At 47.7% G+C, this 22,228-nt stretch overlaps 1 protein-coding gene and 1 long non-coding RNA gene across 3 annotated transcripts in view; one reads left to right on the top strand and one right to left on the bottom strand.

The window, feature by feature from the left end:
* Positions 1 to 22,228, top strand: part of LOC139259718 (protein mono-ADP-ribosyltransferase PARP14-like) — a 175,451-nt gene that overhangs the window by 101,459 nt on the left and 51,764 nt on the right. For both annotated transcript variants that reach the window (XM_070875325.1, XM_070875324.1), the window contains 3 exons: positions 15,249 to 15,425; positions 18,173 to 18,339; positions 19,503 to 19,626. In XM_070875325.1, coding sequence (XP_070731426.1) covers positions 15,249 to 15,425; positions 18,173 to 18,339; positions 19,503 to 19,626 — 468 coding nt within the window. The remainder of the gene's footprint in view (positions 1 to 15,248; positions 15,426 to 18,172; positions 18,340 to 19,502; positions 19,627 to 22,228) is intronic.
* Positions 1 to 22,228, bottom strand: part of LOC139259719 (uncharacterized) — a 137,065-nt gene that overhangs the window by 66,351 nt on the left and 48,486 nt on the right. The window lies entirely within an intron of this gene.

Raw genomic sequence — 22,228 nt, 5'->3', positions numbered from 1 at the left:
CCTGGTTCTGCTAAGCAAAATAGATCCTTCTTATCCACTCTACCTAGGCCCCTCATAATTTTATTCATCTCAATGAGGTCTCCTCTGTTCCCAAAAAAAACAATCCCAGCCTATCCAATCTTTCCTCATAGCTAAAATTCTCCAGTCCAGGCAACATGGACTCTGTGCCCTCTCTAATGCAATCACATCATTCCTGTAAGAACATAAGAAATAGGAGCAAGAGCCTGGTCCGCTATTTAGTAAGATCATGGCTGATCTGATCTTGGGCTCAGCTCCACCTCCCTGCCTGCTCCCCATAACCCTTCACTCCCTTGGTAATTTGGTGACTAGAACTGCACGCAGTACTCTAGCTTTGGCCTAACTAGTGTTTTATACAGTTCAAGCATAACCTCCCTGCTCATGTATTCTGTGCCTCAGCTAATAAAGACAAGTATTCCGTATGCCTTCTTAACCACCTTATCGACCTGTCCTGTTACTTTTGGGGATCTGTGGACATGCACGCCAAGGTCCCTTTATTCCTCTACTTTTCTCAGTGTCCTACCATTTATTGTGTATTCCCTTGCCTTGTTAGCCCTCCCCCAATGCATTACCTCACACTTCTCTGGATTGAATTCCATTTGCCACTGTTCTGCCCACCTGGCCAGTTCATTGATATCTGCAGTCTACAGCTTTCTTCTTCAATATTAACCACACGGCCAATTTTTGTATCATCTGCAAACTTCTTAATCATACCCCCTACATTCAAGTCCTCCTCCGCCTGAACACCAGGACATAGTCGACGTATTTACTGAGATGTATGAAAGCCAAAGCAAAACCCTGGCCAAAGACGGCCCTAAGTGGAGGAAGTGCATCCGGGAGGGCGCTGAGCACCTCGACTCTCATCACCGAGAGCATGCAGAAATCAAGCGCAGGCAGCGGAAAGAGCAAACCTGTCCCAACCACCCTTTCCCTCAACGACTATCTGTCCCACCTGTGGCAGGGACTGTGGTTCTTGTATCGGATTGTTCAGCCACCTAAGGACTCATTTTAACAGTGGAAGCAAGTCTTCCTCGATTCCGAGGGACTGTCTATGATGATGATACCACAAAAAGTAAGGGACTTAGTACTGAACTCTGCAGAACCCCACTGGAAACAGCCTTCTAATCACAAAAGCACCTATCGACCATTAATCTTTGTTTCCAGCCTGTGAGCCAATTTTGGATCCAACATACCACTTTGCCCCGGATCCCATGGGCTTTTACTTTCATGATGAGTCTGCCATGTGGGACCTTATCAAAATCCTTGCTAAAATCCATATACTCTACATCAAATGCACACATCGACCCTCCTCAAAAAAATTCAATCAAGTTAGTCAGGTACGACCTTCCCTTAACAAATCCATGCTGACTGTCCTTGATTAATCCGTATCTTTTTAAATGAAGATTTATCCTGTCCCTCAGAATTTTTTCCAATAATTTTCTCACCACCGAGGTTAGGCTGACTGGCCTGTAATTACTCGGTATATCCCTTTGTAAATAACAGTACAATGTTAGCAGCCCTCCGGCACCACACCTGTAGCCATAGATTATTGAAAAAATGATGGTAAGAGCCTCTGCTATTTCTCTTGTTTCTCTTAACAGCCTGGGAAACATTTCATCTGGGCCTGGGGATTTATCCACTTTCAAAGATGCTAAACCTCTTAATACTCCCTCCCTCACTATGTTTATTTCTAATATTTCACACTCCTCTCTGATTGCAATGTCTGTATTGCCCCTCTCTTTTGTGAAAACAGATGCAAGGTATTCATTAAGAACTATACTCACGTCTTCCACCTCCACACAGATTACTTTTATGGTCTCTAATAGGCCCCGCTCTTTTAGTAATCCTCTTGCTCATAATTTATTTATAAAACATCGTTTTGTTTAACTTGATTTTATTTTCCAACATTTTTCATGATCCCTCTTTGCTTTTCTAATTTCCTTTTGAATTTCATGTCATAGCGCTGAACTTCTACGCAACTAGCTCTTTCCAGTCTGCACCTGCAGAGATTTCTAATAATTCACAGTTTTCTGCCCATCGCTGCATCTGGCAAGTGACCGATGCTCTCTTTGAGAGAAGAGTCCAATACATATCGGTCCTGATGATCAGGGAGAAGTAGGTGGAGCGGCAGGCCAGATTGGTCCGCATTGCAGGGTTCCCCAGGATGCAGGGGGCCATCGACTGCACACATGTTGGACTAAGGGTGCCACAAACCCATCCAGAAATTTTCATGAACAGAAAGGGTTTCCACTTATTGAATGTCCAGCTGGTGTGCGACCACCAGGGCAGGATCATGGCAGTTGATGTAGGTATCCAGGCAGCAGCCACGATTCATTCGTCTTGTGCCAGAGCAGTGTGCCCGCCATCTTCTTGGGCCCCATCCAGGATTGTGGATGGCTGCTTGGGGACAAGAGATATCCCCGTCCACTTGGCTGCTGACTCCACTTCGGAACCCCATGACTACTGGTGAACATTCCTACAACGACGCTCATTCCGCCACCAGGTGCATAATTGAGCACTGCATCGGGATCCTCACGCAGACATTCTGTTGCCTGGACCGCTCTGGTGGAGCATTGCAGTACTCGCCTGAACGGGTCTCCACCTTTGTAGTCATCTGCTGCATGCTTCACAACCTAGCCATCATGAGGGGCCAGCTGCTGAAGGTCGCTCCAGCAGTACCACCTCAGGAGGAGGCGCAGCAGCAGAAGGAGGAGGCACAGGAGGAGGATCAGGATGCGCGATGCCAGCCACCTAGAAGGTGTCGTCGCCATCCCAACCCTGCAAGGGAAGTGCAGACCCGTCTCATTGCTGCTCGGTTCAGATAATTTAAAGCCCACATGACCCTTCAGCTCTGTTTTTCCATGGCCATCCCAATGAAACCCTGCATACATCATTGCCCACCGTCAAATGATACACCTGCTTAGATATAGGAACACAAAATAAAGATTTAATACATCATAAAAAAATGGTGCAGAAAAACGACATCATTTCTCACCCTTGTGCATTTCGTTGTAACCCTCCTGCCTATCCTAATACTATGCCGCAGTGTCACCCTTATAGCTGCCTCATGGGTCTGAGAAGGCTGCTGTGGTTCCTATGTGGAAGCTACTGATGTCACCCTCGACCAGCTCTGGCCCTGGAAGGGCCGGCTGAAGACTGGTCAGCATCCTCCTGGGAGGGTTCAGTCGGCCTTGGCTCGGGCGGCTCCATGCTTGAAGGCAATGGCGGAGTGACAGGTCTGGGGGCCAGGAATGTTGTGATCCTGAGAGAGCACATCATCAGGATCCTGGTCCGAGGAGCCTGCGTCACTCCACAATACCACCACCACCGATCTGAGGGCGGTCAGGTCGATGCTGTGGCGCCACACCAGAAGGTCTCCTGTGGCCCGTGGTGGACCCAGCCGTGAAGGCAACACTGAGATGTCGGGTGGTATCCAGCTGAGACTGCATGAAAGCAGCCACAGTCTTACAGCCACCAGAGATAACAGCAGTAAGACGCTCCGTGGCCTGTTGCCCGGAGTGCATAAGAGTATTCTGAGCTTCCAGGGCCGCGGCCATCCCATTCAAAGCAGCCCCGATACGCTCGTTCTCTTGCGTATGTGCTGCAATGGCAGCTGCCACATCACCTACGAGTTGCGGCATCACAGCTGGATCCGCACGTCTCTCTGGGAGTCCACCATCGCCTGCACACTGGCAATGATGGGCTCCACGGAGTGCGCAGAGCTGTCGACAATGCGGGAGGCAGACTCCTCCACGCTCCTCACCACTTCCGACAGCCTGTCCGGCACCCAACATCTAGAAATGCATGTCCTCTACCTTTCTTTCGTAAGCCTCAACATCGATGGGCATGTCTGAGTCCTCCTCAGCAAAACTCTGGTGCACACACTCCCCCTGGAGAACTGGCACCAGAGGTTCCCTCTGCCCGTCGCCATGCTGCAGCCTGCTAGGCCCCGGTGCAACACTAGTGCAGACCCCTCTGCTATATCGACAAAATCCAAATGCGTACTCCCAGTATCTGAGCTGGCGTGTGTAAGTGATGCAGTGCTGCCTTAAGTGACCCCCATCGTCCTCTGCCTCATCAGAACCAACAGTGTCCCCCTCGTCCTCTGCCTCATTGGAGTTGTCAGCAATGGATGGAGTGGGCTCCAGTGTGTCATGTTTGCTCAAGGCCACAATGTGCTCTATGGTCTCAGGATCCCCTTAGGTTTCTAGTTCCTCAAGGCTGCAGTCCAGGCCTTGCCTCGCACTCTCCATCTCATCATCTTCTCTCTGGTCTCGGCTTTCTCTGCTGTCAAGACTGTAGTCGGTTATTTCCTTCCCATGCGCACCAGTGCTAGGACCCGCTCGCTGGCTATCAATGGACCTCTCGTCTCCAGCATGGCACAAGGGATGCCGTGAGGGGGTGGTAGGGGATTGACGTAAAGAGGCTGCAACTAGCACACTTTCAGCACATAGGCGCTGGTGCTTTCAGGAAGAAATAGCATTAAAGGTGGGCCTCACTTACCCACTTTCAGGGAGAAATAGCATTAAAGGTGGGCCTCACTTACCCACTTTCAGGGAGAAATAGCATTAAAGGTGGGCCTCACTTACCCACTTTCAGGGAGAAATAGCATTAAAGGTGGGCCTCACTTACCCACTTTCAGGGAGAAATAGCATTAAAGGTGGGCCTCACTTACCCACTTTCAGGGAGAAATAGCATTAAAGGTGGGCCTCACTTACCCACTTTCAGGGAGAAATAGCATTAAAGGTGGGCCTCACTTACCCACTTTCAGGGAGAAATAGCATTAAAGGTGGGCCTCACTTACCCATGCTACCCGCAGAGGGACCGGTATCACCAGTACCGGTGGCCACTGGGAATGCAGCATGTCTGCCTACTAGCACTTCTACCCTCTCCTTCAAGGATGTGAGGAGTTGAAACTGGGGCTCGCCACCACTAGTCCTCCTCTGTTCCATGTGGTTGTGCGCAACCTTGGCCTGCAAAACAAAGAATGGTTGCTGAGTAGAAGTGTGATGAGGCCTCAGAGATGAGTGCACAAGTGTGTGTCCTTGACATGTAGCTGTAACTATGACATGAAAAGGAGCCTCCATTGCGAGAACACATACATATCTATACAGGCCTCAACAGTGAAATGCTGCTTCAGTGACTACATAGTGAAAGTGAGAAATAAGAGAAGGATGAAGGAGAGGCTCGCAAATGGAAGGTAAGCAGTTGGTGGAACAGGCTCTCACTTTCATCAGACGAATTATGTCATTCAGCCTTTTTCTGCACTGGGTCGCGGTCTGGTCACGGATGGAGGTCTTTGAGACCTCCACAGCTATCTCCCTCCAGGCATTGGCAAAAACCTCCCGAGCAGGTCTGCCTGCATCTGGGTACAACACTTGCCTCCTTCCCTCCACAGCCTGCATGAGTGTCTCCAATTCTCTGTCAGAAAAACAGGTTGCCCTTCTTGTGGCACCTCCAGCAGGTCCAATAGCCATGTCCTCCAGTCAAACGACTTCCCTGCTCAGGGCCGAGCTACAACTCTTTTTGTTGTGAACAAAAATAAACATTAAATCAAGTGCCCCCTGATTAATAACCTTGGCCTTTAAGAACAGCTGGCTCGTTAAGAGCTCATCAAGACAAGATGAATTTCTCCGTGGAAACACCGCTTCAATCAACTCACCAACACCGCTACAGTCTCGATTCCCGTCGGCCAATACTGCTTGGCACCTTTTTTTTTTAAATCAGTGAATTTAGGTCAGATTCCCGACACAAAGATTGCGGCAGTAATGGACCCCAAAAAGCGATAGGTGCGCTCCGTGAAGGGCGGAGCTGAATTTAGACTCCCCTGAGTTATATAAATGCAAATCTTGCATCTTTCTTATACCAGCAAAAGCTTTGGAAATAATCTTGCCTTTGAGAAGCCAATCTACGAGACAGAAGTATTTATTCGAACAATAAACCTCAATAACACATACATAAAGGCATATCGATGTCCATTTACCTGGTTTGACAAGCGCTCTCCATACTTGGCTATCCTGATTAGATGATTGTGTAGCTCAACAGCCTCATAATGCATGTTAATTGTAGAGTGTCTGTTGCCACCACTGTGTCAGCCAATAATTTGGAGGAGGTGTGGGATTTATGGCAGGACTCACTGCAAACAGTCTATTTTACAGCAAACTAAGTCTAATTACTCAGCAAAGAGCAAAGCAACCCGTCTATTTACTCAGCAAATAGGGTCTATTTAAACACCACACTACTACAAACAGTCTACAGAGTCTATGTAAAAAGAGTCCCTATGAACTACAGCAAATAAATGTCATGATTGAAACTGCAGCAACTTCTCTGGATAAAAGCAGGGTCATTTCTGCATCACAAAGCAGTAAGTGGAGGATAGTTAACATACAAATTATGGCCTTGAATTTGCAGTCGGCAGCATAGTTAAGGAGTATGATACCAACCTCTGAACTGAACCCCCCCCTCGAACAGATGTTTTGAAACATTTTGGAGTTGTGCGCAGCGTAGTGGCCCACAGATCCCAGGGGTACATCATTGTACATAAACGGACCTGGGATCACGTGGGGCAGTGCTCCTTTCACTTCCTGACTCTAAGCCAATCAGGAAACATAGAAATCTCCGATGGGACAGCAAAAGCTTTGCAGAAAGTCCACCAATTAGCCCCCATTGTCTCTAATTGATTATTGAAGTCCTTTTCCTTAGTCTGTGACTTTCTGCATAATATGAAACATTCATATTTTCCTTTAATAATGTGCATCATGCATCACAGAATGTGATTAGTAAATGTAAATTATATGCATTTTGTTTATTTAGACAATGGTTTGTCTTCTGTTGATGGATGATCCCAATAATATCATAAAGCTCATGTAATTAGCAGCTGATCTTGTTTTATTTTTACTATTCCCACTGCACTTTCCAAAAGAAGTTTTATCTAACAAAGTAAATTGAAGTTATTTTGATTTTCATAGTTTAACCTAAATACATAGTTATTAAAGTTATTATTATTAATTTAGTGCACTATAGCAGATAGTTAAATATTTCTGACCTCTGGATAGGAATCTTAAAACTCAATTAGGATGCTTTTTATGGGTTGCAGCATAAACCTAGCTCAATATTTCTCATCCCCACTCTTGCCTTACGCCGTGCAGCTGGCTCCTGCGCCTGTTTGAATACCATGAACATTTTTTCAGCTGCTGCAATGTGCAGTTGGTGGGCAATTAGCCCAACTTTTCTCCAGCACAGCATTTGAATGAGGACTTGAAAATCACAGCAAATCATCTGTCTATTCGGAACTCGACAGGTCACAAGTATCGGATTTAGCGCATGTGCGCCTTTGAAAGCCTGAACTTGCGACAATTTCAAGGTCGGTCTGATGGGGTATTCTGAGAGTACGGCGTCATACTGACCGCAAATTTAGGGCCAATGTGCTTTAACTCAACCCCAGTCACTTAGTGCGATCTCCAGGCATGATCAGTGGGAGAATTTCCAATCATTTCCATTCTGGCCGGGATTAATAGTGTCAGGGAAGCCCGGACATCACCGATGGGTGGAGGCCCGGAATGAAGTCTTGCATGTGAGGTAGGCCCAAACCTGTTTTTGAAGCTGGTCGAAGGCTCACCACCGCTGAGATTGCCGGGGGGTTGCTTGGAGCAGCTGAGTCGTCCGTGGGGAGCGAGAAGCAAGGGTCCAACTGGAGGGATTTGGCAGCCTTCATCCATCAACAATGTCCAGGCCTCCCTTCATCCATTGGTGACATCCGGGCCTCCATTTATCCATCGGTGACGTCCTGGCCTCCCTTCCTCCTGCAATGTCCTGGCCTCCCTTCCACTGGTGACGTCCTGGCCTCCCTTCCTCCAGCGACGTCCTGGCCTCCCTTCTTCCAACGACGTCCTGGCCTCCCTTCTTCCAGCGGCGCTCTGGCCTCCCTTCAGCTGCTGGCCCCACTCAACGGCGGAGTCTCCGGTGTGCAAAATGGTTGTGGTCACTCTGACCTTCCCAATGCCTGCCCCCAGCCAGTCCTCAGATTTCCTACCATCTCACCGCAGGGCGCTGCTCAGTGCCGAGCTTACAGTCCACATCTCGCCATAGGCAATTCGGCTCATACAGCAGTGCATCGTCTCCAGTCGTCTTGGACCCCCTTACCACTGGACCAAAACTTTGCTCAGCTAAGCCCACGTGGTAGCCGGTGTTCAACGACCACCCCACGTTAAAAAAACTCACGCACGGGCATCTTCCACCCTTCAATATGAAGCTTGGGACCTGGAACGTCAGGACCCTCATGGACAACACCAACAGCGATAGACCAGAATGCCGCACCACCATAGTTGTCCAGGAACTCGGACGCTTCGATGTCGACATCGCCACCCTAAGCAAGACCCGGCGAGCAGGGGAAGGCCAGCTCAAGGAACAAGGTGGAGGTTACACCTTCTTCTGGAAAGGCAAACCAGAGGAAGATCGCAGCCTCCATGGATTCGGTTTCGCTATCAAGAATGAGTTGGTCGACTGCCTCAGAGACTCCCCTTGCTAGATTAGCGAATGTCTCATGAATCTCCGACTCACCCTATTCTGGAGCCAGTACGCCACAGTCATCAGTGCATATGCCCCAATACTCGATGCAACAGATGAGATCAAAGAGGGTTTTTACTCCAGCCTCGAACAATCCCTATCCCGCGTCCCTACGTATGAGAAACAAATATTCCTCGCTTACTTCAATACCAGTGTCGGCAAGGACACAGACCTCTGGAGAGGCATGATCGGCAGAGAGGGGGTAGGGAAAACCAACTCCAGCGGTACCCTGCTCCTGACAAAATGCCTAGAACACGACCTTGTCATCACCAACACCTTGTTCTGCCAGAAGGACAAGTACAAAGCATTGTGGCAACACCCTCGCTCCAAACACTGGCACCTGCTCGACTATGTCATCGTTCGATCCAGGGATCGCAAGGAAGTGCGCATCACCCGTGCCATGACAGGAGCTGACGACTGCTGGACGGACCACCGCCTAATCCGTTCCATCATCAACATCAATATAGTCCCAAAGCGGCAACAGCAGCAGAAACAGTGCCATAAAAATATCAATGCCGGGGCACTCAAAGACCTAGCTAAGAGAGCCCTATAGTGCCAGTGCCTCACTGCTAACCTGGCGACCCTTGATGACCCCGAGACACAGATTGCCCACAGCGCTTGGTCTGCCCTCGAGGCCACCATAACCAGTGCCTGCAAAGAGATGCTCGGTCACTTAACCAAGAAACACCATGACTGGTTTGATGAGAATGACCAGGAGATACAAGAATAAATCGCGAGAGCAGGGCATTTCTGAACCTAAAACAACAACCCAAGTCGGGAGCAGCAAAGCAGCATTACAGACAACTTCAGGTAGAGGTCAACACAAAAAACCCGCGACCTAAAGAATAGATGGTGGGTGGAGAAAGCTCAGGAGATTCAGCAGCTGGCCGACAGCCATGATGTGCGAGGATTCTTCATCGCAGTCAAGGCCACCTACGGCCCAAACACCCAAGGCCCCACCCCACTGCTGGCTAAGAACGGGGAGACGCTCATCAAGAACACCGAGGCAGCCAGGTCCCGCTGGAAGGAGCACTTCGAAGATCTCCTTAACTGAGACTTTGCCTTTGACTCAAGTGTCCTCGACTCCATCCCGCAGCATGCTACCCGCCACCGTCTCAGCAAAACCCCAGCCTTGCACGAGGTAGAAAAGGCCATCCACCAGCTCAAGAACATCAAGGCAACGGGAGCAGATGGAATCCCCGCTGAGGCACTAAAGTATGGAAGAGAGGCACTATTGGCACGAATGCATGACCTCATCTCTCTCATCTGGAAGGAGGAGAGCATGCCGGGAGATCTCAGAGATGCAGTAATCGTGACTATCTTTAAAAAAGGGGACAAGTCTGACTGCGGCAACGACAGAGGAATCTCCGTTATCAGCCACTGGGAAAGTCATCGATAGAATCCTCTCAACCGTCTTCTCCCCGTGGCTAAGGAGCTCTTCCCGGATTCACAGTGCGGATTTTGTCCACTATGGGGTACATCAGACATGATCTTTATGGCGCGACAACTGCAACCAACCCTTGTCGATGGCCTTCTTTCACCTTAAAAAGGCCTTTAACACTGTCAACCACAAGGGACTATGAAGTGTCGTCCTACGTTTCGGCTGCCCCCAAAATTTGTCGCCATACTCTGCCTATTCCACGATGACATGCAAGCCATGATCCTGAACAATGGATCCACCACAGACCCAATCCACATCTGGACTGAGTTCAAGCAGGGCTGCGTCATCGCGCGAATCCTCTTCTCGATCTTCCTTGCTGCAATGCACCATCTCACACTCAACAAGCTTCCCGCTGGAGTGGAACTAAACTACAGAACCAGTGGCAACCTGTTCAACCTTCGTCATCTCCAGGCCAGACCCAAGACCTTGCCAAACAATATGCAGATGATGCTTGTTTCTGCGCACATTCAGAGACTGAACTCCAAATCGTGGACAACATCTTCACTGAGGCGTACGATAGCCTGGGCCTTACACTGAACATCCGTAAGACAAAGGTCCTCCACCAACCTGACCCCGCCACACATCACTGCCCCCCAGTCATCAAGATTCACAGCATGGCCTTGGACAACGTGGACCACTTTCCATACCTTGGGAGTCTATTATCAGCAAGGGCAGACATCGACGACGAGGTTCAACACCGTCTCCAGTGCACCAGCGCAGCCTTCGGCCGCCTGAGGAAGAGAGTGTTCTTTGGGGTTGGGCTAATATATTAGCATGGATAGAGGATTGGCTAACTAACAGAAAACAGAGAGTCAGGAAAAATGGTTCATTCTCTGGTTGGCAACCAGTAACTAGTGGAGTGCCGCAGGTATCAGTGCTGGGACCCCAACTATTTACAATCTATATTAACAACTTGGAAGAAGGGACTGAGTGTAACGTAGCCAAGTTTCCTGATGATACAAAGATGGGAGGAAAAGCAATGTGTGAGGAGGACACAAAAAATCTGCAAAAGGACATAGACAGACTAAGTGAGTGGGCAAGGATTTGGCAGATGGAGTATAATGTTGGAAAGTGTGAGGTCATGCACTTTCGCAGAAAAAAACAAAGAGCAAGTTATTATTATTTAGAGAAAAATTGCAAAGTGCTGCAGTACAGCGGGACCCGGGGGTACTTGTGCATGAAACACAAAAGGATAGTATGCAGGTACAGCAAGTGATCAGGAAGGCCAATGGAATATTGGTGAGGTCACACCTGGAATACTGCATGCAGGTTTCCATATTTACGAAAGGATATACTTGCTTTGGGGGCAGTTCAGAAAAGGTTCATTAGGTTCCGGAGATGTGGGGGTTGACTTATGAGGAAAGGTTGAGTAGGTTGGGCCTCTACTCATTGGAATTCAGATGAATGACAGGTGATCTTATCAAAACGTATAAGATTATGAGGGGGCTTGACAAGGTGGATGCAGAGAGGATGTTTCCACTGATGGGGGAGACTAGAACTAGAGGGCATGATCTTAAAATAAGGGACCGCCCATTTAAAACTGAGATGAGGAGAAATTTCTTCTCTCACAGGGTTGTACATCTGTGGAATTTGCTGCCTCAGAGATCTATGGAAGCTGGGACATTGAATAAATTTAAGTCAGAAATAGACAGTTTCTTAAACAATAAGAGGATAAGGGATTATGGGGAGCGGGCAGGGAGGTGGAACTGAGTCCATGGTTGGATCAGCCATGATCTTATTGAATGACGGAGCAGGTTCGAGGGGCTGTATGGCCTACTCCTGATCCTATTTCTTATGTTCTTATGTTAAGATCAGGCCCTCAAATCTGGCACCAAGTTTGTGGTCTAAAAGGCTGTAGTGAAAACTGCCTTCCTGTATGGCTCAGAGACATGGACCATATACAGTAGACACCTCAAATCGCTGGAGAAATATTACCAACAATGTCTCTGCAAGATCCTGCAAATCCCCTGGGAGGACAGACGCACCAATGTTAGCGTCCTCGATCAGGTCAACATCCCCAGCATCGAAGCACTGACCACACTCGACCAGCTCCGTTGGACGGCCACATTGTTTGCATGCCTGACACAAGACTCTCAAAGCAAGCGCTCTAGTCAGAACTCCTACACGGCAAGCGAGCCCCAGGCGGGCAGTGGAAATATTTCAAGGACACCCTCAAAGCCTCCTTGATAAAATGCAACATCCCCACCGACACCTGTGAGTCCCTGGCCAGAGACCGCCCTAAGTGAAGGAAGTGCATCCGGGAAGGCACTGAGCACCGAGTCTCATCGCCGAGAGCATGCAGAAAACAAGCGCAGGCAGCGGAAGGAGCATGCGACAAACCAGTCCCACCCATCCTTTCCTTCAACGACTGTCTGTCTCAACTGTGACAGAGACTGTAATTCCCGTATTGGACTGTTGAGTCAGCTAAGAACTCACTTTTAGAGTGGAAGCAAGTCTTCCTCAATTTCGAGGGACTGCGTATGATGATGATAATGTGGTGTCACCATATGCAGCCTTAATTGTATCCAGCATTTGGAGATGCTTGGCGACTTGCTTTCCCAGATGCATATCCTTGTTCATAATCAGCTGAGTATTTATATACTTAAAGCAGGACGATGACATAGTCAAGCAGGTGCCAGTGTTTGGAGCAAGGGTATTGCCAAGATGCCTTGTATTTGTTCCTCTGGCGGAACAGAGTGTTGGTGAAGAAGAGTTCATGTTCTAGACATTTTGTCAGGAGTAGGGTACCACTGGAGTTGGCTTTCCCTTACCCCTCTCTGCCAATCACACCTCCCCAGAAGGCTGTGTCTTTGCCGACGCTGGCATTAAAGTCACCCAGGAGGATCAATTTGTCACCCGTGGGGACGTAGGACAAGGATGTCTCGAGGTTGGAATAAAAACCTTCTTTAGCGTCATCTGTTGCATCGAGTGTAGGGGCATACTCACTGATGACTGTGGCGTATTGGTTCAGGGATAGAGAGTGTGACGAAGAGTCACGAGGCGTTCGTTAACCCCACAAGGGGAGTCTTTGAGGCGGGTTGACTAGTTCATTCTTGACGGCAAAGTCGAGTCCATGAAAGCGGCGTTCTTCCTCTGGTTTTCCTTTCCAGAAAAAGGTATAACCTCCACCATGTTCCTTCAACTGGCCTTCCCCTGCCCGCCGGGTCTCGCTTAGGGCAGCGATGTCAATATCAAAACGTCTGAGTTCCCGGGCAACTATGGTGGTGCGGCGTTCCGGCCTGTTGCTATTGGAATTGTCCATGAGGGTCCTGATGTTCCAGGTCCCGAACTTCATACTGACGAAGTGGAAGATGCCTGTGCGTGAGTTCTTTTAACGTGGGGTGGCCGTTGCACACCGGCAACCACATGGGCTTAGCTGAGCAAGGTCTTGGTCCAGTGGCAAGGGCGTCCAAGACAACTGGAGACCAGGCACAGCTGTACAAGCCTACTTGCCTTCGGTGAAGTGTTGGCCCCAAGCTCGGCGCCGAGTAGTGCCATTGATGGTAGATGCCCCAAGGCTTGGTTGGGGGGGACAGGCATTAGGAAGGTCACTTCCAAAGTTATTTTAATAGTTAAAAGTTGATAGAAAATTTTTTAACAAATTGGGAATTTTTAAGAGTTGTTATAAAGTCTAAGATGTAGATCAATAATAGGTTATAAAAGTTTCCCCAATTGTTTAAAAGTTTAAGATTGATTAAGAGACAGAGGAATGTTTTTAAAAGTTTCCAAAGTTTCCAAAGTTATTAAAGGTTTCTCCAAGGTTTCCAAGTTGTTTAAAAGTTTATCCAAATTGTTTAAAAAGTTACTCGGGTTGATTAAAAGTTTAAAAAAAATAGATTAAAAGTTGATTAAAAAAATTGATTAAGAGTCGAAAGTGTAAGTCAGGTTACTCCCCTGGCACTGCTCCATGGGTGCCACCAGACCTTTGCTGTCCTGGACCGGCCCCGGAGTCCCTTCAGCCGGATAGACGTCGGTCCCGGAGTCCCTTCGGCCGGTTAAACGCCGGCCACGGTGTCCCTTCAGCCAGCTCAGAGCCAGCCTCAACAGCAACCCCGGAGTCCCAGCGGCCCAATCCTCATGTTATCTCTGGGTCTGTTGTAGAGTAAGGATGTGGTCTCCTCTATTGCCCTGGGGAGTCGGCAAGGCCCTGAGGTCGATGCAGGGTCCTTTCGGCCTGGGGTAGATGCGAGCCGGTGCGGGGTCCTTTTGGCCCGGGACAGGTACGAGCCGATGCGGGGTCCTTTCAGCCCGGTATAGATGCCCGTTATATTTTTTGCCTCTCAACAACGTGAACCATTTCCCATATCTCGGGAGCCTCTTATCAACAAAGGCAGACATTGATGCGGAGATTCAATATCGCCTCCAGTGCACCCTTCGGCCGTCTGAGGAAAAGAGTGTTTGAAAACCTGGCCCTCAAATCTACCACCAAGTTCATGGTCTACAGGGCTGTAGTAATACCCGCCCTCCTGCATGGATCTGAGGCATGGACGGCACCTCAAGTCGCTGGAGATATATTACCAATGATGTCTCCACAAGATCCTGCGGAGCCCCTGGGAGGACAGGCGCACCAACATCAGTGTCCTCATCCAGGCTAACATCCCCAGTATTGAAGCACTGACCACACTCGATCAGCTTCGCTGGGCAGGCCACATAGTTCGCATGCCAGATACGAGACTCCCTAAGCAAATGCTTTATGCGGAGCTCCTTCATGGTAAACGAGCCAAAGGTGGGCAGCGGAAGCATTACAAGGACACCCTCAAAGCCTCCCTGGTGAAGTGCAACATCACCACCGACACCTGGGAGACCCTGGCCGAAGACCGCCGGAGGTGGAGAAAGTGCATCCGGGAGGGCGATGAGTTCTTCGAGTCTCAACACAAAGAGCGTAAAGAGGTCAAGCGCAGACAGCGGAAGGAGCGCGCGGCAAACCAGCTCCACCCACCCCTTCCCTCGACGAATGTCTGTCCCACCTGTGACAGGGTCTGTGGCTCTCATATTGGACTGTTCACCCACCAGAGAACTCACTTTGGGAATAGAAGCAAGTCTTCCTCGATTCTGAGGGACTGCCTATGATGATGATGATGATGCTGAAAAGTATAACAATTATTTTCATAGCCCGCAGTCGTAGAAGCTATTTAAATGCATTGATGTTATTAAGTGTAATGCTTTCATGGGTGGAAAATATAAATATAATTTTTATTTAACTTCATGTCTATAATTTCTTTAGGTTCTCAGCCTGGCGATGGTGTTGTAGTTACTGGAAGTGGAAATCTTACCTGCGATTACATCATACATATGGTCGGTCAAACAAATCCAGCTATGATTACAGCCTCGGTAGAAAAAGTATTGCAGGAATGTGAAAAGAAACAGATTACTACAGTATCATTCCCTGCTTTAGGAACAGGTAACTGCAGTCAGACCACAAATACTTTTTTCCTGCAAATTCTTCTCCTTCACTTCTCTCCTCTCCTGATGGTGTTGATTCCTGCTGGGATACAGTTCCATGAGAGCCAATATGCTTTCCAGCACCTTTCTCAAATGTCCATTGTTCATGTGCGTGTCCTGTCAGTGAGCATCATGTGGTTATACAGCTTTAGTGGTATCACAGCCAGACGTAATTCTTTCCTTATCCAACTCACGCACACTTGTGAAAGGGGTTGTTCTCAATAACGATCAGGTGCAAGAACTCTGACAAGTTTTTTGTTGTGTATCTGTAAAGCATGCACTCCCATGTTCCGCCACCAGGGAGCTCATCCCCTGAAGTCCCAAGGGATCCCAGCATCCCTTGGGAGCACTGTATATAAGCCGGCCCCTAAGGCCTGTTCCTCATTCTGGAGTGTCTTATTAAAGACTGAGCTCACTGTTACTTTAACCTCCCTGTGTGCAGCCTCATCTGTGTTCGGAACACAATATTTTTCATCACCCTAAATCGGGATTCACGGTGGGCGGGGCTTGGGGATCGGTGGGGGCTCGGTTGGGGATCGCGGGGTGGGTCTAGGATCATGGTGTGCTCGGTTTGAGCTCCGGGGGCAGCCAGGGATCAGTGATCATGGGGGGCGGGGGGGGCGGGTGGGGGTGAAGATGGTGTTGGAGGATCAGGGTGGGGAGATTGGAGGATCAGTGGGGGGCGGGGGGGTTGGAGGATCGCGGCGGGGTAGGGATCGGAGGCCTGGGAAGGGCCTCATGGTAGAGTCTCTGATCATGGGAGATGGTGTTAGGTCGGGACCCTGGATCCAGCTGGTAGGTATAAAAGCCACTTACCTCCTGGATGCAGCAAACCCCACCTCATTTTAACTGCCGGGTTTAACGAATTGTGTGAAACCTGTCTACATGCAGTTACATTCAAAATTGAGGTGAAAAAAAGTCTTTCATCCTCATTGTAATATTTAAATTGATGTACCACACCCTGCGAGTGAGTTGGTTGCTCGCCCCCTCCCGTCACGCCGCTATCCCGCTATCATTAAAACTGGAAGTGGGCAGGTTGGAGGCGGGATCGGGTGGTAAATCCCATTTTTAACAATTTAATTGCCTCCATGCTCTAAACCCGCCCGTTTTTTTTTAAGGGTAAAATTCTGGATTTCAGGTCGCTGACATTTTGTCAGAACCCAGTAATTTAACTTGTACAACTGTGGACTTTTTGGGCCCAAGTTTCCACACGATAAAAAACGGGCGCTTCTCCGAGCTGGGCGCCCGTTTTTCGCGCCTAAAACGGCGCCGGAAAAAAAACTCGCGATTCTGGAGAGAACTGCAGCTCCTTGTCTGTTTGGCGCGGCGCCCAGGGGGGCGGAGCCTACACTCGCGCCGATTTTGTAAGTGGGAGGAGGCGGGTACTATTTAAATTCGTTTTTTTCCTGCCGGCAACCCTGCGCGTGCGCGTTGGAGCATTCGCGCACGCGCAGTGTGAAGGAAACATTGGCACCCAGCCATTTTTGTAGTTCTTTGTAACTGTTTAATTTTTGAACATTTTTTAATAAAAGCACATTGCCATCAGCACATCAGCACTGAGGCTTCCTGCAGCCTTCTCACTGTCTCCTTCCCTCCCGCCGTCTGGAACGTCTTCCTCCCCCCCCCCCCCCCCCGCTGCGTTCGGGCGGGCGGGCACACACTCCCTCTCTCCCGCCGTCTGGAACGTCTTCCTCCCCCCTCCCCCCCGCTGCATTCGGGCGGGCAGGCCCGCACTCCCTCCCTCCCCCCCTGCCGTCGGGAACGAACGAACGAACTTGTGAGGCTGGCTGAAGCACTTTCACACAGGTAGGAAGATGGTTTATTTAATCTTTTCTTTGCTTATAAATGTTTATTCGGGTTGGATTTATTTGTATAAGTATAAATAAGGATTTATTGTAGAATTTAATGACTTCCCTTCCCCCCCCCTCCCCCCCACCTCGTTCTGGACGCCTAATTTGTAACCTGCGCCTGATTTTTTAATGTGTAGAACAGGTTTTTTCAGTTCGACAAAAATCTTCACTTGCTCCATTCTAAGTTAGTTTGGAGTATGTTTTCACTGTGGAAACTTTGAAATCAGGCGTCAGTGGTCGGACACGCCCCCTTTTGAAGAAAAAATTCTGTTCCAAAGTAGAACTGTTCTACCTGACTAGAACTGCAGAAAAAAAAATGTGGAGAATTGCGATTTCTAAGATAGTCCGTTCTCCACCAGTTGCTCCTAAAAATCAGGCGCAAATCATGTGGAAACTTGGGGCCATAGAATCTCCCTGGCCATCAATACAAAGCAAGCCGTACAAAGTTATAAGTGTAAGTACAGTACAGGACACAGTTTCAAAGCTATATGAGGTTGATTTATGTGCTGTACACCAACAGATTAAATAGGTAAATAGTTACTACACTAAATTTATTTTGTGTAAACAGGTAAGTGCAACAACATGTATTTATATAGCGCCTTTAACTGAGTAAAATGTCCCAAGCTGCTTCACATGAGTATTATAAAACAAAAAAAATCACAAAAATTGTAATCCATTTATTTGTCATAATGATAATAAATAGGCAAATGGGGTTCCAAATTAGTGTCTCATTGAATGTGATACCAATGATAAAACACAATCATTTGACCAAAGATATGGTTAACAGTGATATTGATCATTTTCTGGTTTCAGTCCATTTTAATTTCATTTTGCTAAGACATTGTCCTTTCTGTAGGTATTGGAGGAGTCAAGCCGCAGGACACTATTGACAGCATGTTGACTGGATTCAAGAATCATTTGACACTAAACAAACCATCAGCCATTAGATTCATTTACATTGTTGTATTCGAGCCGAAAGTGTACGATGTTTTTTTTGATGTCTTGCAACAAAAATCACAACAGGTACAAATAGTTTTAAAATGAGCTAAGTCATTTAGCAGTCTTATAACAAAAATATTCATAGCCAATATATTCCACTTAGATGTTCAATCTAGGATTAGGAAAATAAATCTTCATATATCTACCCTTCAGAAATCCAGTTTCAGGTTTAAGAGGGCAAATTTTAACGGTCCGCCGGGCTGGAACAGAGCAGTAACGACCTTGCAATCAGAGTGCGGTACTTACCGTCTCATTCCCAATCTGATCCCACCTATGGCCATTTTTCCCAAGGCCTCTTCAAGGGCAGCCCATCCACCCACCTGAATCTAGAGGGAGTCTCATTAAAGTATACAAATGGTGCTGCTATGACATACAAAAGAAATTCGATGCAATGCGTAGAATGAGAGAGAGTCGTTTACATTGTTGTATTCGAGCCTAAAGTGTACGATGATTTTTATGTCTTACAACAAAAATCATAACAGGTAGGAAAAGGTTTAAAATTAGCTACAGCATTTAGCAGCATAATAATGAAACCAGGCAGAGGGGCATTTAAGATGAAGTGTGGGGAACTTACTCATTCCTTTCCTGGCAAGAATACTCACCCCAGCCCAATGGGGTAATTCGAACTCGATCTGCTATTTTAACCAGAGGCTTGAGTGGAGGAGAAGTGGTGACTTCTTCGCCAGGCCAAAGCTTCTGAGAACAGGAGCCAGGGCCAAAAGAGGCTCCAGCAAGATGAGCTTTTTACATTTTTCTTCGGTTTCATCGCAGGATAGGAGGATCAGAAGTGTTCCTCTGGGTCCCGCAAGGAAACTTTGGTCCTCCCTGTCCCAGGCTTCCCCATCCCCCGACCAGGTTTCCCCTCACAGAGCAGATACCTTGTGCCAGGGACAGTTCCTCTGGGTCCCTAGCGGCAGCATCATGCCACTGATTTTAATGGACATATTGGTCAGAAAATCAGGCAGTTAATGAGGTCTGGCCACTAAAATCGACAGCCTCCCTGCTACTGCTCTCGGCTGGGCCGGTCGTTCGCTTTGCCATCCGAGAGTTAAAATCAAATTCTATGCTTCTATAAGTGGAAGCCCAAGAATAGGTTGGATGCTTACTCTCTTCTCAGAAAATACCACACGTGGAAAGAACGAAAATTAATCGCAATATCTTTAAAACTCGCAATTTTTTTCCTTCAGAAAATGAACAGTGTAGAAATAAAGATCGGCAAAGTAAAAGTGCTGGCTGTTCAAGGTGACATCACAGCAGAACAGACTGATGCGATTGTAAACAGCACAACTATCAACTTTGACCGAATCAGTGGTGAGTGACAATGTTTTTCACCTGTTTTTCAACAACCTGCATTTTTATTGTAACTTTATTGTAGTAAAACATCGCTAGGTGCTTCACAGGAGGTTTATAAGATCACAAGAACAGGAGCAGGGGAAAGATAGAAACATAGAAAATAGGTGCAGGAGAAGACCATTCGGCCCTTCGAGCCTGCACCACCATTCAATAAGATCATGGCTGATCATTCACCTCAGAACCCCTTTCCTGCTTTCTCTCCATACCCCTTGATCCCTTTCGCTGTAAGGGCCATATCTAACTCCCCCTTGAATATATCCAATGAACTGGCATCAATGACTCTCTGCGGTAGGAATTCCACAGGTTAGCAACTGAGTGAAGAAGTTTCTCCTCATCTCAGTCCAAAATGGCTTACCCCTTATCCCTAGACTATGTCCCCTGGTCTGGACTTCCCCAACATCGGGAACATTCTTCCCGCATCTAACCTGTCCAGTCCCATCAGAATTTTATATGTTTCTATGAGATCCCCTCCCATCCTTCTAAATTCCAGTGAATACAGGCCCAGTCGATCCAGTCTCTCCTCATATGTCAGTCCTGCCATCCTGGGAATCAGTCTGGTGAACTTTCGCTGCACTCCCTCAATAGCAAGAATGTCCTTCCTCAGATTAGGAGACCAAAACTGAACACAATATTCCAGGTCAGGCCTCACTAAGGCCCTGTACAACTGCAATAAGACCGCTCTGCTCCTATACTCAAATCCCCTAGCTATGAAGGCCAACATACCATTTGCCTTCTTCACTGCCTGCTGAACCTGCATGCCAACTTTCAATGACTGATGTACCATGACACCCAGGTCTCGCTGCACCTCCCCTTTTTCTAATCTGCCGCCATTCAGATAATATTCTGCCTTCGTGTTTTTGCCCCCAAAGTGGATAACCTCACATTTATTCACATTATACTGCATCTGCCATGCATTTGCCGACTCACTTAACCTGTCCAAGTCACCCTGAAGCTTTTTAGCATCCTCCTCACAGCTCACACTGCCAGCTAGCTTAGTGTCATCTGCAAACTTGGAGATATTACACTCAATTCCCTCATCCAAATCATTAATGTATATTGTAAATAGCTGGGGTCCCAGCACTGAACCCTGCGGTACCCCACTAGTCATTGCCTGCCATTCTGAAAAGGACCCGTTTATCCTGACTCTCTACTTCCTGTCTGCCAACCAGTTCTCTATCCACGTCAGTACATAACCCCCAATACCATGTGCTTTAATTTTGCACACCGATCTCTTGTGTGGGACCTTGTCAAAAGCCTTTTGAAAGTCCAAATGCATCACATCCACTGGTTCTCCCTTGTCCACTCTACCAGTTACATCCTCAAAAAATTCTAGAAGATTTGTCGAGCAGGATTTCCCTTTCATAAATCCATGCTGACTAGGACCAATCCTGTCACTGCTTTCCAAATGTGCGGCTATTTCATCTTTAATAATTGATTCTAACATTTTCCCCACTACTGATGTCAGGCTAACCGGTCTATAATTACCCGTTTTCTCCCTCCCTCCTTTCTTAAAAAGTGGTGTTATATTAGCTACCCTCCAGTCCATAGGAACCGATCCAGAGTTGATAGACTGTTGGAAAATGATTACTAATGGATCCACTATTTCTAGGGCTATTTCCTTAAGTACGCTGGGATGCAGACTATCAGGCCCTGGGGATTTATTGGCCTTCAATCCCATCAATTTCCCTAACACCATTTCCTGCCTAATAAGGATTTCCTTCAGTTCCTCCTTCTCACTAGACCCTCGGTCCCCTAGTTTTTCCGGAAGGTTATTTGTGTCTTCCTTTGTGAAGACAGAACCAAAGTACTTGGTTAACTGGTCCGCCACTTCTTTGTTCCCCATTATAAATTCACCTGAATCTGACTGCAAGTTTGTTTTCACTAATCTTTTTCTCTTCACCTATCTATCGAAGCTTTTGCAGTCCGTTTTATGTTCCCAGCAAGCTTCCTTTCATACTCTATTTCCCCCCTCCTAATTAAACCCTCTGTCCTCCTCTGCTGTATTACAAAATTCACCCGTCCTCAGGTTTGCTGCTTTTTCTGGCCAATTCGTATGCCTCTTCCTTGGATTTAACACTATCCTTAATTTCCCTTGTTAGCCACGGTTGAGCCATCTTCCCCGTTTTATTTTTACTCCAGACAGGGATGTACAATTGTTGAAGTTCATCCATGTGATCTTTAAATGTTTGCCATTGCCGTTCCACTGTCAACCCTTTCAGTATCATTCGCCAGTCTATTCTAGCCAATTCTCGTCTCATACCATCAAAGTTACCTTTCCTTAAGTTCAGGACCCTAGTCTCTGAATTAACTGTGTCACTCTCCATCTTAATAAAGAATTCTACCATATTATGGTAGAACCATTTTCAGTGGTTGTTAACTCGGCAACTTTGCTGGCAAAGACGAATTGCCTGCCCATGGTGTTACCATGACATTGAGTAGCCAAAATTGCCCACCGCCAGAAACGAGGCGCACGTATCATTTTTGATGTGTCCTGGCTGCCGCAATGCATGGGGCTGCCTCACCGTCAAAATTCAGCACTTCAGGGATGCTTTTCGAGCGG

Source organism: Pristiophorus japonicus, chromosome 3, assembly GCF_044704955.1.
Source record: "Pristiophorus japonicus isolate sPriJap1 chromosome 3, sPriJap1.hap1, whole genome shotgun sequence".
In the NCBI taxonomy this organism is placed as follows: domain Eukaryota; kingdom Metazoa; phylum Chordata; class Chondrichthyes; family Pristiophoridae; genus Pristiophorus; species Pristiophorus japonicus.
This window is presented reverse-complemented; position numbering and strand designations above follow the sequence as displayed.